A 15386-nucleotide genomic window follows, 5' to 3' on the forward strand; every position below is an offset into this window, starting at 1 on the left:
AGTTGATTTGGAACGCCCCTAAGCTCACACACACGGAGCCAACCGGGAATGTGATTTGGGGGATGGGAAGTTTCAGGGAAATGTGCAATTTTGCTGAGACTTTTAAAAATTCCATTCTCATGCTGATTGCAGAAAAGGAGTCACGAAACCATGAATTTGAACCCTCCTACCTGTTCCGAAGGGTGCCAGTCTCCCTTTGTTATCAGAGAAGTTTTTGCGAGGTAGGCTCAGTGGAAAGCAGCTGCCCCTACTTGGGCCCTGAGAGCGCTTCTCCCCGGGACCAGGGGAAGTGAGAACTCCCAGGCTTTTGGTTTCCAAAAGCAGCTTTGTAAACATGTCTCTGCCTCCTTGGTGACAGGCAGCACTTGCGCTGGGACTGTTCAGGCCAGAGCTGGCATCAGATGGAGAGAAGCAGCCCTAATTTAGTGTTGCCCAAAAGACCCTGTTTGGTGGAGAGAAAAATGGACACAGAACCAGATCAAGGCATCATGGCCAGATGGCCCGGAAATGGATCTTGCTGAACCCTCCACTTGGTCTCTGGGCCCTTACTGGGAAAGTTGCAGAATTTGTTCAGAATCTGTTCTCCTTGCTGAATAGAGCCCTGAGCACGGAGCTGAAAATCAGGGCCTTGGAGAGACTGTAAGTGGAGAGCCTGGGCGAAGCCAAGTGCGGTTGGGGACATGTGCGTCCTGGGAAGTATGGTCTTGTAAGACAGCTGTCTTACTCAAGAAATTCTGGAATAAATGGCCTCAATGATGTGAAAGTGTTAGGGTTCAGAGCGAACAGTCAAGAAGGAATTCTTGAGACATCTTTCGTGCAAAAAGGTGGTTTTATTAAAGCACAGAGACAGGACGTGGGCAGAAAGAGGTGCATCAGGGTTGTGAGGTGGGACCGATGATATACTTTCTAGTTGGAAGGGAGTTAGGGATAGTGTAAGTCTCTAAGGAATTTGGAAGCAAGGTTTCCGGGACCTTGAGGGGCTAGCTGTTGTTAGGAAAAGGTCATTTATCACTGTCTAGTAGAACTTTAGTCAGGAGACCCTTCAGATGTCTATCAGAGGGCCATATGCTTGAAGGATGATTGCCAACATGTATTTTGGGGCATAGCGATAAAGGACGTTTCCAAAGGAATGTTTATATGTGGAGACTTACAGGATCTTGGACATCGAGATCCTGTAAGTAATAACATCGAGGCAGTTGAGTTCCTAGAGAAGGGTCACTCTGTTTGTCTCAAGGACTTGTCAATGGGTTGTAAGTTGTAAGGAGATTAAAATTTTCTTTTGCCTGTGTTCTCCACATCATCAAGAACCCTTCATCCCTTCTCTCCAACTCCATTCTAGATAAGGCTGTCTAATGTGGTGTCTAAATGTGGCATCTCTCGGGAGACGGGGGCCCCCAAATACGGTGCGACGATTGGGAAGAAGCCATTGGCTTGGGCTGTGAAAGAATTCAGCTGAGGCAGAACAAAGGAGATAGAATGGGGAGCACATAGCAAGGGAGCGGAGGACAGGACAGCAGAGACGCTGCCTGCCAAGAGGCAGTGGGTGGGAGCCATTTTTAAAGGGGGAAGATGGGGAGGTATAGCGAGGTATGGGCGTATGAAATATTCCCGTTTTTGGCAACTGTGCCTAGTTGTAAGTAGCCCATTGGTCAGTTAGGGTCGATGGGTATTTTGAGGTGGGTCGCCTTCTGGGCCTGTCTGGATTCAGCCAGGGGGTCGCTGTGAGCCTGTGAGTCACTCAAGCCTCTTTGCCTAAAAACAGCTTCTACATCGAATTCATTTTAGACACTTGGCAATGTCTTTTCCTGCTAAAGGCTTTTGAGCAGAAATTCTCCAGGCTCTCTTTTAAGGTGCATTTCCATTTATTCATTCAACTAGGATGTGTTCAAGTCCTGCTGTTTGCCATTCTGGGAAGCAGCAGGACACACGACAAAGTCCCTGCCCTCAGGGAGCTTATATTCCAGTAGGAAGAAAAAGTAACAAACACCTGAGCACACAGATGTTCAGCACAACGTCAGAAATGCTGAGAGGGAGCATAAAGCCAGGTGAGACATGGAGAAAAACAGGAGGCGCTCTTCATAGGTTGTCTCCAGGGAAGGCTCTTGGAGGGGGTTGGGGGTGACTTTTGAGCAGAGACCAGAAATAAGGAAGCTAGCCTGGCTAGCCTTGGGGAAAGAACATTTGGGCAGAAAGAACAGCAAGTGGAAGGGCCCAGAGGACAACACATGCCTGGGGAGCTCAGAGAACATCAAGGAGATCCAAATAGCAAGATGCTACTTCTTGGTAAAGGTCTCAACTTCGACTCCTTCCTTTGTTTCATCCCCATATCTCATCTCTCGCCAAGTCTGGTCAGCTCTCTTCCAAGACCTCTCTCGAGCTCATCTATACCTCCTTTGTCCATGACCACCCTAACTCAAATTCCTGCTGTCTCTCCTTACCTTCATTACAGCAAGAGCCTTTTAGCTCGCCTTTTGTAAATTCCAATCACATTTCTCCCATGCTTGAAATTCTTCAAGAGTTTCCCATTGCCCTTTGAAAACACTCCATTCTTCTCCCCATGGCCTTCAAGACTCTACATGATCAGGCTCCTGCCTGCCTTTCCCGCCCTGCCCCGCCTCCTGCTAGCTGGGGCTCCAGCCACACGGGTCAGGTGTCAGTCAGCTCAGGCTGCCCTTACAAAGTGCCACAGACCCGGTGACTTAAAACAACAGAAATTTATTTTCTCACAGTTCCAGAGGCTAAACGTCGAGGGGTTCACAGTTCAGCCCAAAACAGCCCATCTTTCTCTTTCTCAAATTCTATCAGCTCTTTCCTGTCTCAGGACTTTTCCCGAAGCTCTCCTGTGATCTTCCCATGGCTGACCCCTTCTCCTTCAGCTCTTCAAAATGTCACCTCTTCAGAGAGGCCTTCCCTGACCATCCCCATAGAACTAGCTATGTTGCCCAGGCCATTTTATTTTAAGGCAAAATTAAAAATGATAAGATGTATAGGTGTTTAGTGTACAACTAGATGACTGCACTATGGCCCCACTGGCAACCACTTTTCTGATATCTACCTTCATAGTTTTACCTATTCTTGGACATCATGTAAATGGCATTTTTACTTACTTATTTGGTACGTACTCTTCTGTGCCTGACTTCTCTTGCTCAGTATTCACCTATGCTGGGATGCCTGGGTAGCAGTCCATTAAGCGTCCTCTTCTGGGTTTCAGCTCAAGTCATGATCTCAGGTTCGTAACATTGAGCCCCACGTCAGGCTCCATGATGGGTGCGGAGTCTCCTTAAGACTCACTCTGCCCATCCCCCTCTGCTCTCTCTCTTTCTCTCTGTCAAATAAATCTTAAAAAAAAAAAAAAAAAGAATTCATCTATGTTGTTCCATGCATCTGTCATTTATTTATTTTTTTATTTCTGAGTACTGTTCCATTGTATTCTGTAGCATAAATAGATCACTCTTTGTCTACCACCCTGTTATTGGACATTTGGGTTGTTTCTAGTTTGAAGCTACCAGAAAACACTACTGTAAATATTTTCATCATTTATGAACATATGTGCTACGGTCACCCCAATTTTTTTTTAAAGATTTTTACTTATTTTTTTGAGAGAAAAAAGAGAGCGCTGGGTGGGGAGGGGCAGAGGGAGAAGCAGGCTCCCCGCCAAACAGGGATCCCCACTCTGAGCTCTATCCCAGGACCCTGGGATCATGACCTGAGCTGAAGGCAGACACTTAACCAACTGAGCCACCCAGGAACCCCCCACACCTTTTTTTTTTTTTTTTTTTTTTTTTTAAGATTTACATCCCCCAAAATTAGTATGCTCAAATTCTAACCTCTGATGTGTTGGTATTAGGAGGTGGGGCCCTTGGGAAGTAATAAGGTCATGAGTGTGGAGCCCTTAGGTGAGAGAGCCCAGAGAGCTCCCCGACCCCTTCCTCCATCTGAGGTCTGCAACCCGGAAGAGGACCCTTACCCAGCCATGCCGGTGTCCTCACACTCCCAGGCTCCAGAACTGTGAGAAGGACCTTTCTGTTGTTTATAAGCTACCCGGTCTGTGGCATTTTGTTCTGGCAACTGGAATGGACCAGGACACTATGTTTTCATTTATCTTGGGTAAATCTGTAGGACTGGAATCTCTGGGTCATAAGGTGTATGTTCAACTTTCTAAGAAACAACAAACAGGTCTAGGAGGTATGTGGGCTATTTGAGCCTCCCACCAACAGCCCGAGAGTTCTGATTTCACTCCTCAACCTCACCAACACTTGCTGTTAATTAACCTTCTTAATTTTAGCCATCCCAGGCTAAAATGTGAAATGACATAATTTCCTTAATTACCCGCCACTGCTGAGCACTCCTTCGTGTGTTTATGAGACACGTTATGTATCTTCTTGTATTGATAATGTCAATTCCAGCCATTTGCCCATTTTTTTACTTTTATTTTTTATTTTATTATGTTAGTCACTGTATAGTACATCATTAGTTTTTGATGTTGTGTTCCATGATTCATTGTTTACGTTGCCCAATTTTTAAACTGAGCTGTCTTTCTGTTCTTTACATGCAGGAACTCCATATATATTCTGGTTACAAATCCTAGTATTTTCTCCTGGTCCATGGCTTGTCCTTTCATTAAGGGTCTGATAGAAAAGTAGTTTTTTTAGTTTTGCAGTTCCATTTTTGTTTCGTTTTGTTTAAGATTTTACTTATTTATTTGAGAGAGAGAGCATGAAGGGGGTGGGGAGGCATAGGGAGAAGGAAAAGCAGGCCCACCGCTGAGCAGGGAGCCCAATGCAATGCCATTCAATGCAGGGCTCGTTTCCAGGGTCCTGAGATCATGACCTGAGCCCAAAGCAGACACTTAACTAACTGAGCCACCCAGGCACCCCAGAAAACTAGTTTTTAGTTTTGGTGATGCCTTAGGGCTAGAATATGCTCCGGCACCGGGCAGTAGGACTAACCTGTGTTCCAAGCCATGTTCTGTGTTGGAAGATTTTCTAGAAAGAAGGTACATGGGGATCCCAGGAGGGCTGTCATTCCCTTCAAGTTTGTCCTGTAGTATTTCAGAGAAGCTGAAGTCACATGGATACTTAGCCCCTGAGTGAGCCATCCTGGTGTGCTCTTTTGAAAACGATACTGAAAGGGTCACAGATTCTCACTCTTTCCAGTGAGTACCAGAGCTCACGCCCCGAGTGGGGGAGGGATCGTGTGTTCAGGTGTGGAGAAGAAATGGCCTTGATTTCTTCTAAATACCAGTGGCCTTTGCTGCTGCGTGAAGAGTCCAAGATCTTCCATATGTGCATATCCTTTGACCCCATAATTCCACTTGTGGGGATCTAGGGCTGAATCCATGGTTATGTGCAGAGTGTCAGTCACAAGTACACTTATGTCAGCTTTGTTTCTATAGCAAGATATTAGGACCCCACCTACAATAGCGGGCTCTTACATATAGCCCAAAAACTCCATATAGCAGAATGCTATGAAATCATTTACAGTTATTCCCTATAATACACGTATTTATTGGCAGAGACATTTCACAATATTGTATATGAAAAGGGCTTCAAAATATTACATACAATCCCACTTTATTAAAAAAACTTACATACATATATATATGCATACATATATATGCATGTATGTTTGTGTGTTCTGTTTATAAAAGCATGACCCCGATGGCACAGTTTGAGTGTCTGTGTCAACAAAAGTAATTTTTAAGTACACCTATTCCTTTACTCGTATTTGTCATATTACATGAAGGCGATTATATCATGCTCTGGAATACTCACAAAATTCTCTAAATTCCTCTCCCATTCCTTTGTCATAGGTGCTTCTGCACCTCTCTCCAGAATCCCAATTAAAAATCCTGCAGCCCACACCCCTTCTGCCCGCCGGTTCTCCCCGACTTCCTATTTTCCATCACAATAGCTAGAGCATCTGGGTGGCCTGCTTGGGGCTGTCCTTGAAAGGGGGGAGGGGAGAAACTGCAGGGCCAAGGCCGCATTCTTCATTTTGGCCCTGGACGGGAGCGTGGGGGTGGGGATTGATGAGGAGCCGGGAAGTGATGGCAAGGCCCCCCCCCATCATCTTCCTCCTATTTCATATGCATAGAAAACATCTGGAAGGGCACGCACAAAGGCCAAAATGTTAACAGTAGTTATTTCTGGAAGGAGGATTAGAGGGATTTTAATTGTCTTCTTTTTGCTTATCCGTGTTTTCTAATTTCCTACCATGAATGGACATTCCCTGATTAATTTGTTAGAATTTTTATTGAAGTCTATCTTGATTAACTTGGAAAATAGCTTAAAAAAAAAAAAAAAAACAGTTCCCCGTGCTTTGGGAGGTTGGAGAAGTAAGCATGGTAAACTTCAAGTTAAAGAGGTTTAAAAATAAAGTCTCTGTCCCAGACACAGCCCCCAACGTTTACCCAAGTCAACCATCAGCCCACACTGGGAGGTTTGCCTTTGCTCCTGTCTCCCCCTTTTTGACAAATAAAAGCAAAATGTATTTTCAGGAATGTGTAAATTAGAGAGAGGGCTTGGGGCAAGTTAAGCAAGTTACAGTAGCGTAGAGGTGATATGCCCTATCTGGAAAATGGGTACAGCCAGATGGTCCTCAGGGATGGGTGAGGCAACATGTGGAAAACCCAGGACAGCACATGTGGAAAACCCTGGGGCAGACAGAGTCCAAGAAACAGTAAATGTGAGAACCGGAAGGTCCTTCCCAGACCAAAGTTCAGCTCCCGCATCTGACAGCTGAGGAACCCGAGGATTAGGGAATTGATGTGACTTGCCTGTGGTCGTACAGCTCATCCGCAGTGGAGTAAACGTGTCAGGGAATCCGGCTCCTTTAGCTTAACCTCAGGTCCTACCCCATGGACAACTGGACAAAATTTCTTCCTGGTTTAATATCACGAAGCTTTTTGAATATGTATGCTAAGTTTATAAGAGCAGAGGTGAAATGGGCTCGGCGAGCATCCAGATTTGGGCAAGATGGACATTAAATAAGCAAATACAAGTGCGAGGAGGGCGAAGCCCAGGGTATGATGACTGTTCATCTTGTTTCCACCCGTAGATGTCCAGAGACTGAAAAACCAAGTGAGAACAGTAGGGAAACAGGAGGAGGCTAGAGCAAACCTGTGAGGTCACTGGGGGTATAACTCCCGTCCCTGCAGCTAAAGGGAAGCCCCCTTCCATACGAAATGGAAGCTCTGGGGTGGGAAGCAGAGGTCGACTTCTGTTGGGGTGTTATGGGGTGGGGGCAGTGGGAGCCTAGAGAAAGTGTCTCCACCTCCTCATCGAAGGCAATATCTTTCCCACCAAACTTAGAGAACCCCCAAGCTGGCACAGCCACCCCCATCCCCACCCCCACTGCCCGGGCTCCTGGGAGAGTGGCAGAGCAGGGAGTGGTTGCCAAGAAGTATATTTTGGCCCTGCTTAAAGCACAACTATAAATTCACATAATAGATCCACCAGTATGACTGGAAATGCAGAGGACAGCTCAGGGGTGGGAGAAATCATAGCTCCCCCCAGTGCCATTAATCTTCCTACCTGGGAGCAGGTTAGCCTTAAGCATGCATTATTTATTAGGGAGACGGGGATGTAGGGAGGAAGGGCAGTGTATGGGCGGCAAACAGCAGCGACAGGGAAGTGTAACGGGCAACGTGGTGCCGCAGGAGGTGGGAGGGATGGGAGCTGGGAGAGCCGGGCTCTGCCACAGCCGCCCTGGGTGACTTTGGAGAAGTTACTTCAACCACTCCGGCCTTGACCACTCCATCTGGAAATGGGGCTTGGATTCACTGGTCTCCTAAAGTCCTTTCAGAGTCTGAAATTCTGTCCAGAATGTTCTCTGCATCATGAAGGCAATTTGTTTCAGAAGTTGCATTCACCAGCCTAGAAGGTGTCAGCAAACCATCAGGGAGCACATTTCCGGGCATTTCCCTAAAGATCCCCATTTGATAACAGTCCCTGGGGGCATGCACCCAGGTAAGAAATGTTTCTGAGTTTATTAGGGCAAAAGTAATTCTGCTTTCTATTCCATAACCCATTTTCGCTTGTGTTCCTGTAAAAATAGTATTCTCAATTCTTACTGTAGATGTTTGTTGATAAATCTAGATCTGAAGGTTGACAGAGAACTTCATCTTTTTTTTTTTTTTAAGATTTTATTTATTTAGTTGACAGAGAGAGATCATAAGGAGCCGGGGGCGGGGGGCGGGGGAGCAGACTCCCCACTGAACAGAAAGCCCGATGGAGGGCTGTATCCCAGGACCCTGAGATCATAACCTGAGCTGAAGGCAGAGGCTTAGCCCACTGAGCCACCCAGGCGCCCTGAGCACCTCATCTTTTGATCTTGAACTACAGCCAAGCCTTAACTCTGGGTGATAAAATAGATTACAGGAATTGTCTCTTGCCTTCTTGGTGTTTTCTGCATTTTCTATTTCTTCTCTAATGCACTTATATTAACTTAATACTAATGGAAAGTGCCTTTACGTTTTCAAAATAGGAAAAATAACAAATTTCTGACCCTCTATGTACTGATTTTAATAAGGAGCATACTTCCCTTTATGAACAAGTTCCCTGGTGACATTTTCTCGTTCTGCTCTATCTCATGTATCCAAGAGACTGACGCATAGTAATTCCGTGAGAAACAGGTGCACTTGAATATATAAAAGTAATAATAACGACACTTATGGTGACGACAGCGGCCGTCGTGTTTTGCCATATGCTACTGTTCTAATCTCTGTATGTATCATTGTATTTAATCCTCATGAGACCCCTGGAGGCAGATGCTACTACTATCCTCACTTCACAGATGAGGAACTCAAGTGACAGAAAGCAAAGTTAACTTTCCTGGTTCGAACATATTTTATGCCGTGTCTTGTATCTTCTCAAAACACCCTTTAGATCTGGCCTCTGCAGCAGCAACCTGATGGCCCTGTAGTGGTCCCTTAGCTTTTACTTCTGCCCTGAGGCTTCTCTGTCTCTGTTCCATGGGACACCAGTGAGAGCCCTTGCTCCCTGCACCTGCAGAGATCTCAGAGTTCAAGGACACCTGCTGGAGCCAGCTCTTGACTAGTGGGGGATGAGAGCTGGTGGACAAAATTTTGTCATACGGTCCTAAAGCGTGTTCTGCCTGGTTCCTTGGAGGATCCCCAGAGAAGTTAAGTCTGAACTGCCCATGACAATCACTAATTTAATACCTGCCCTTGACTGGCTTTTTTTTCCTTCCCTGAGTTTACTCATTCTAGGCCCTGACTCCTATTCCCTGGAATTGTTTTCCAAAACAAATGATCTGTAAATAAAGTACGTCTCGGGTCCTGCTTTATGAGAGAGCCTCAGTTAAGACATTTCCCCAAGGTCACCTAACTGTTAAATTCTGGCACCCAGGTGGGAGAATATTCATTCTCTATAAAATAGTAATAAGCACTCAGAACCAGGATCTAGATATCTAAATCTTTTTAAGGGATGTGTGTGTGTGTGTGTGTGTGTGTGTGTGTGTGTGTGTGTTTAGGAGTTCACATGCACACCCCGATAGGCTTGGGAGTGGGATAAGTACACCAAAGGTTAATGAATTTTTAGAATTTTTTTCCCACTCTTACTTAACCGTATCGTCTAATTTTGCTGATGTGGCAGTGTGTCACTATGCATGGAGATTTTTTTACATGAACAAAAATCTCTTATTCCAGGTTTTATGGTAAAGATGGATAACACACTGGCAGCTGAAGAAAGCTGAAACTCTTACTAACAAATAGATCCAAATTAAGAATTTCTACAACATTTCTTTAGAAAACAGAACCAGAATTCTTTTTTTTTTTTTTAAACGATGATCCTGTGGAATGCCTTTACTTCCATCTTTCTCTAGTATTAGAAACAGCAAAACACAAGGATGTTGATTGACAGCTCAACAATGCTGGATGCAGGATGTTTACAGGTACACTTGTTTAAAAGTCCTACAGGTTTATTGACTAAGGCTAGACAACAACTCATATGATCCTATTTGGTGCATTTCCTACCATGGTCCAAGGTCATTATATGGATACAGCCAAGAGCTGGGCCCCAACTTTCAGGAGAAAGACCACAAAGAAGAAAATCAGTGTGGCAATTTGGTCCCCCCAGTTGATTATTTGTGTCCTGGAACTGGAAAAACAAAAGGTGGCAAATACAGACTGCAAAGAGTAAAAGGACTTGGAAAAGTTGGCGGAGAGTTGCCCGGTATATGAGTAAGGTCACTGGGCTTGGGATGACAAGGGCGCTGCACTGAAAGAGCATCCGTGGGACCAAGTACTTATAATGTCTTGTGGTGTCATTCCCTCAATGACTTTAGAATATCTGTATGTGATAATAAATAGATCAGCTATGTAATAAGGCAGTGTGTTGAATATGCATTCGTCCTGTGGAATGAACCACCACAGAGAGAGAGACAAGGATACCATACACATTATTGAAAGTTTTCTGTGTTGTGTTTGATTTGTTTGTTTTCAAGGCTATCCAGGATAACTCTTCCGGGGATGAGGCTCGGTTAACAGGCTGGTAACTGATCTGCACTGATTTATTCTCACGGAACCCTTGAGCTCTTCTAGCAGACAGTAGTAGCCATGGACATACTTGAGTGAATGTGAACTATCCTTCCACAGCCTCGCTCTCAGGCTGTATCACAGAAGCAAGTCTCAGACCCAGAGACCCAGACACAGGCGGACTCCTTAAATAAGCATTCATTAGCAGGCGAGCATGGGACAGTCCATGTAGCCTGTCCGGGAAGCTGGGGATGCCCCAGCCTCTGCCCACTTGGGGACTGCAGCTGCCCCCAAAATGAAAGGTTCGCTGGAGGAAGGCAGGAGAACATTCTAGAACCGTTGGGCTCCTGAGCAGGCAGGAGAGTCTCCTGGAGGGCTGTCTAGAGCACAAGTTGCTGGGCCTTGCTCCAGAGCTTCTGATGTAATGTGTTGTCTACCATGAGACTGAGGATCTGAAGGCAGGATTTTGTTGCTCTCTCCAATAAAACTGGTGTCAGGCAGCCAGCGATTCCCTAAATACACATTCTTGTGGACACAGGACCATTTAGGGAGCGAATCTAGAGTCCAGACCCTCAACCATTGGGGTGTAGACCACTAGACGCTCTAGATTCTTTTACCTAAAAGGCACGAGGGTGGAGAATGTCTCTAAACATAAACATAAATGGTATTCGCTTAAAGTGGTTTTAGGGAATACCATTAATGCCGTCACTGAAAAGCCATTTCTCATCCTCCTTATGCCAGTTAGCAAAGCCTGCTGCCCCGCTGGAGCTCCAGAAAAGTGAAACGCACACGGAGAGCTGGCCAGTGGCCTTCCGAGCCCAATGCTAGCTGACCACCCCTGTGGGCTGGATTCGTGCTGGGGCAGCGAGGTGCTAACAATGAGCACTGTCCCTAACAGCACCGTCCCAGCTGAACTTTTTAAAGTTCACCGTTAAGGGGAAGGAAAGTTCATTAACAAATCAATGGACATGTGTTTGATCCCCCAGACGGAGCCTGAGATCATAGAGGAAACCAACATTGACAGGGTAAATGAGCCCCGCGGCTACGGCAGGTCAAGGCAGATGAAGGGCCACTCAGAGACGTCCACGCTCAGCTCCCAGCCCTCCATCGACGAGGTCCGGCAGCAGATGCACATGCTGCTGGAAGAGGCCTTCAGCCTGGCATCCGCAGGCCACGCAGGCCAGAGCCGGCACCAGGAAGCCTACGGCTCAGCACAGCATCTGCCCTACTCGGAGGTGGTGACCAGCGCTCCGGGGACCATGACGCGGCCCAGGGCAGGGGTGCAGTGGGTGCCCACCTATCGCCCAGAAATGTACCAGTACAGTCTGCCTCGGCCGGTAAGTCAGACATCCCTTCCCCATACCCCAGTGGGTCAGCTCTGTCCAGTGTGTTCCTGCAGGGGTCTCTGGCCTGCGATGTCTAGGGGAAAACCACCTGGGGATTTGGAGGCAAACGTTTCTTGGTTCTCTTCCCATCCTCCACCCACGATCCAAGACTAAGCCTGTGGGTGCACACACACAGGAAGCCCTTATATCAAACCATAATACACTGCAGAATGAATTTCTTTTTCGACAATCCCTCCTGTGAAGGCTTAATCTCATTCTTCATGCACTGGTGGTTTCCTGCATTTCCCAGTGTGGGGACCCATTTTCAATGTCGGGACACATTAGGGGGCCACGGGCCTGGTGGTTCAGCACAGAGGCTCAGGGGACAGGAGGTTTGACTCGGAGTCCCTGCTCCACTACTCTCTAGCCTTGGAGACGTCACTTAAATTCTCTACCGGTGAAATCAGCAAGAAAAATAACCTGCTTCCTAGGGTTGTTGTAAAGATTAAGCGAGTCGATCTATCTGAGGCTCTTAGAGGAATGCCAGGCACACAGTAAATGCTACAGCAGTGTCAGTCATGCCTATTTCGTTCGCTGGTAAGTGCACTTCAGGATCGGAGAAAGCGCCCAGTGACTGACAGCCTCCATGATTTAAACCAGAATTTTAATTAGCATGCATTTCACTCATTACCAGGGTATCTACAGATACTTTTTTAAAAAGACAGATAAACCGCAGACCGTAATAAACAAAACACTGTACATGTGTAGGTTTCATCCTTATAAGAGTCTCTGCCCTATTCCCGAAGGTTACTCATTAACAGAGATTTATAAGTAGTCATTGTGATGTGTGAGGACATAACAAAAGCCAACAGTTACTGTTTTACTATTACATTTTGATCATGTGTACACATATGCTCTTGATCATGCTAGCTCATTTATTTTGTCCTTACTACATAGGAGCCACTGAGGCCGGTATCAGTTTTCCCCTATTTTACAGATGAGGGAACTGAGGATTACACACATGTTCAGGTCGCACAGCCAGGAGGGGGCACCGCTGGGACCCAGACTCAGGCGGTCTGCACCAGGGCCCGTGTTCTTAACAAGCGTGCTCTTCTCCCTCGTGTGATGTTACCTTGCCTCCTCGTCCGGCTTATTTCTTTCATCTGCTGTAGACTATTTGGGACATCCATGGGCTTGTGGACCCTCATGATAATTTCATGCCCCCAACCTCCACAGTCCAAACCACACAGGCACGTAATAAATCATTGCTATGCTATGTAAGTAAGTAGCCTGCACACTGTTGTGAATTTCCTTGTTGTTCTCCTTTGCTCCAGGCTCCCCACTCTCCTCCAAGTCATTGAGATGTCTCCCCTTGATCCTACTTCTCATCCCTCCCCTTGGAATGTCAGTGTCTAGACTTAACCTTTCCCAGTGGCTAAGCTTTAGCAGGAGAGACAGGTTTATTTCGAACGGAACCTCGAGGGTAGGGTGGCTGTGTGGGTGAGACCACCATCCGCAAGCGTTTGTCCTTAGTTCGGCAGGTGCAGAATTTCTATCTTGTCTATTCACTTCACGGGGATCGGCTCCTGGGAAGTTGACTCACTCTGATTAGGCTCCCAACAATGTTTTATTAAGGATTCGAACTTAGCAACCTGCAGTGAGAAGCTGGCTGACCACATGGGCCAGAATACTTACAGGTGCGGCTCAGTGTGGTCTTTCATTTGGTGAGAGCCAAGCCGAGGACAGGAAGACATTGTCAGAAGAAGAGCTCGTTATTATTGGAGCTCTCTTCTTCATCTGTGATATGCAGACCTGGAGAGTACTGACAATGAAGGACAAAGAGTAAACACCAGCCATCATCCCATTTTCTGAGATATGGGTAAAATACAATGCAAAATTCTTAAAATAGTTTTTAATCTAAAATAGAAAATTTGGGGGCCATGCCCAGCTCTCAGGAATCTGAGCCTGCCAGATCAGGGAAGTTTGCTGGGTATCCAGAAGCACGACCTTCCAGAAGAGTGTCAGCAACTTAAGTGAGGCCAACACAGGCCATGCTCCCATCAGCTGGAGTCCAGACATCCTTTTCTCAGAAAGAGAAAAATTCTCACCAAGCCTTACAGATCCATCGCCTTTAAAAGACTTTCCTTTGGCCATCATGTTACATTTTGCACAATTATAGTTTTCTAATTGTCCATTAAATCAGTTCCAACCCTAATGGGGGGCAAAGGGGTTTTTCTCACTGAGATTTAGAAAACACCTGAATCTTACCACATTTATACACAGCTGTTAGGTGTCTGATCCCTGGGAAGGGTCCCTGGATCTGTCTGTACTGATTCATACTGACTTCAGTTTCGTGGGCTCATCCTTCTTGACCTCCGTACATTGACCCCATCCCTGGACTTGCCCTCAGCCTAGAGTAGAAGGGCACACAGTGGCTGAATGACGGTAGGGGCTGCAGCTCTGAGTCTTGGATTCCTCGTCCATGAAACGGTGGTGATAAGATGGCATCGGTGAGGATGAAGTGATGGAAAAAATTTAGTACCTGCTACTTGTTTGCTGGTATTAATCAGAGGGCTTCCAGTGATGCCCAGCACCTCAAATTGCTTGATCAATGGTAGTCATCATTGTAAAAATATTCTGCCCTTTTCAGGGAATTCCTCTAGTTACATCCATTCCCCTGACCGATTTGAGACTTTATCATTTCCTCCTCCTGCTCTGTTAAATTCCTTTATGGGGAGGCTCCAGTGCCCCAAGTAGGGGTCCCAAAGAAGCTTCACTTCTGTTGGAAGATAATTCTTAAGAAGAACTAGACCCCTTTGGCTGGAGGCCAGACTCTGGGGATCCACAGAGATCTGATTTCAGAGCGAAAAAATCTAAACCACCAAGAAGGGTCTTCCAGCCGATGATGGGATCCACATCCACGGAGTCTCAATTTAACAAAACCATCTGAAAATTTCACTGTGGGACATAGGGAAGCCTAGATCATTCTGTTTGTCATAACTTGGGGTTGGCTGTGGTGCCAAGAAGGGCAACAACATCACCATTCTAGGCCTGAAAAATAAGGCCACTGAGAGAGAGAGAAAAAAAAAAAAAAACTGGGAGAGAACTGAGAAATAACACAGCAGAGATGGGCCATCACACCAGAACAGTATCAAAGGCACTTCTCTTGTGAGGAAGGCTTCCTCTTTTTTGCTAACACATGGGGTCCCTATTTTCATAAAAGGAAAAAATAGCTAACGATACACAGTAGAAATAATGATTCTTAACCCGAGTTCTTGCCGAGCCCCCTTGTGCTACGATAATGTGGGAATCCATAGGAAAGGGGACAATTTAGAAGGATAACTATGATTACTTTTTGGCTTCCAAAAGGAAGCTCTTGGAGCTCTGCCAGAGGACCATTGGAAGCTGGTAGTTTTTGTTTTGTTTTGTTTTAAGATTATTTATTTATTTATTTGACAGACAGAGATCACAAGTAGGCAGAGAGGCAGGCAGAGAGAGAGAGAGAGAAAGGAGGAAGCAGGCTCCCCACTGAGCAGAGAACCCGATATGGGGCTCGATCCCAG

The 15386-nt window shown here is 46.1% G+C and overlaps 1 protein-coding gene and 1 long non-coding RNA gene across 3 annotated transcripts in view; both read left to right on the plus strand.

The window, feature by feature from the left end:
* KIAA1549L (KIAA1549 like) overlaps window positions 1-15386 on the plus strand; it is a 251026-nt gene that overhangs the window by 215300 nt on the left and 20340 nt on the right. For both annotated transcript variants that reach the window (XM_032358749.1, XM_032358750.1), the window contains one exon: window positions 11485-11835. In XM_032358749.1, coding sequence (XP_032214640.1) covers window positions 11485-11835 — 351 coding nt within the window. The remainder of the gene's footprint in view (window positions 1-11484; window positions 11836-15386) is intronic.
* Window positions 1501-3322, plus strand: LOC116599078. Its single transcript, XR_004289235.1, has 3 exons — window positions 1501-1587; window positions 1965-2045; window positions 3212-3322. It is a non-coding gene; the product is annotated as an uncharacterized LOC116599078 (long non-coding RNA).

The sequence above is a fragment of the Mustela erminea genome, chromosome 9 (assembly GCF_009829155.1).
Source record: "Mustela erminea isolate mMusErm1 chromosome 9, mMusErm1.Pri, whole genome shotgun sequence".
Lineage (NCBI taxonomy): Eukaryota > Metazoa > Chordata > Mammalia > Carnivora > Mustelidae > Mustela > Mustela erminea.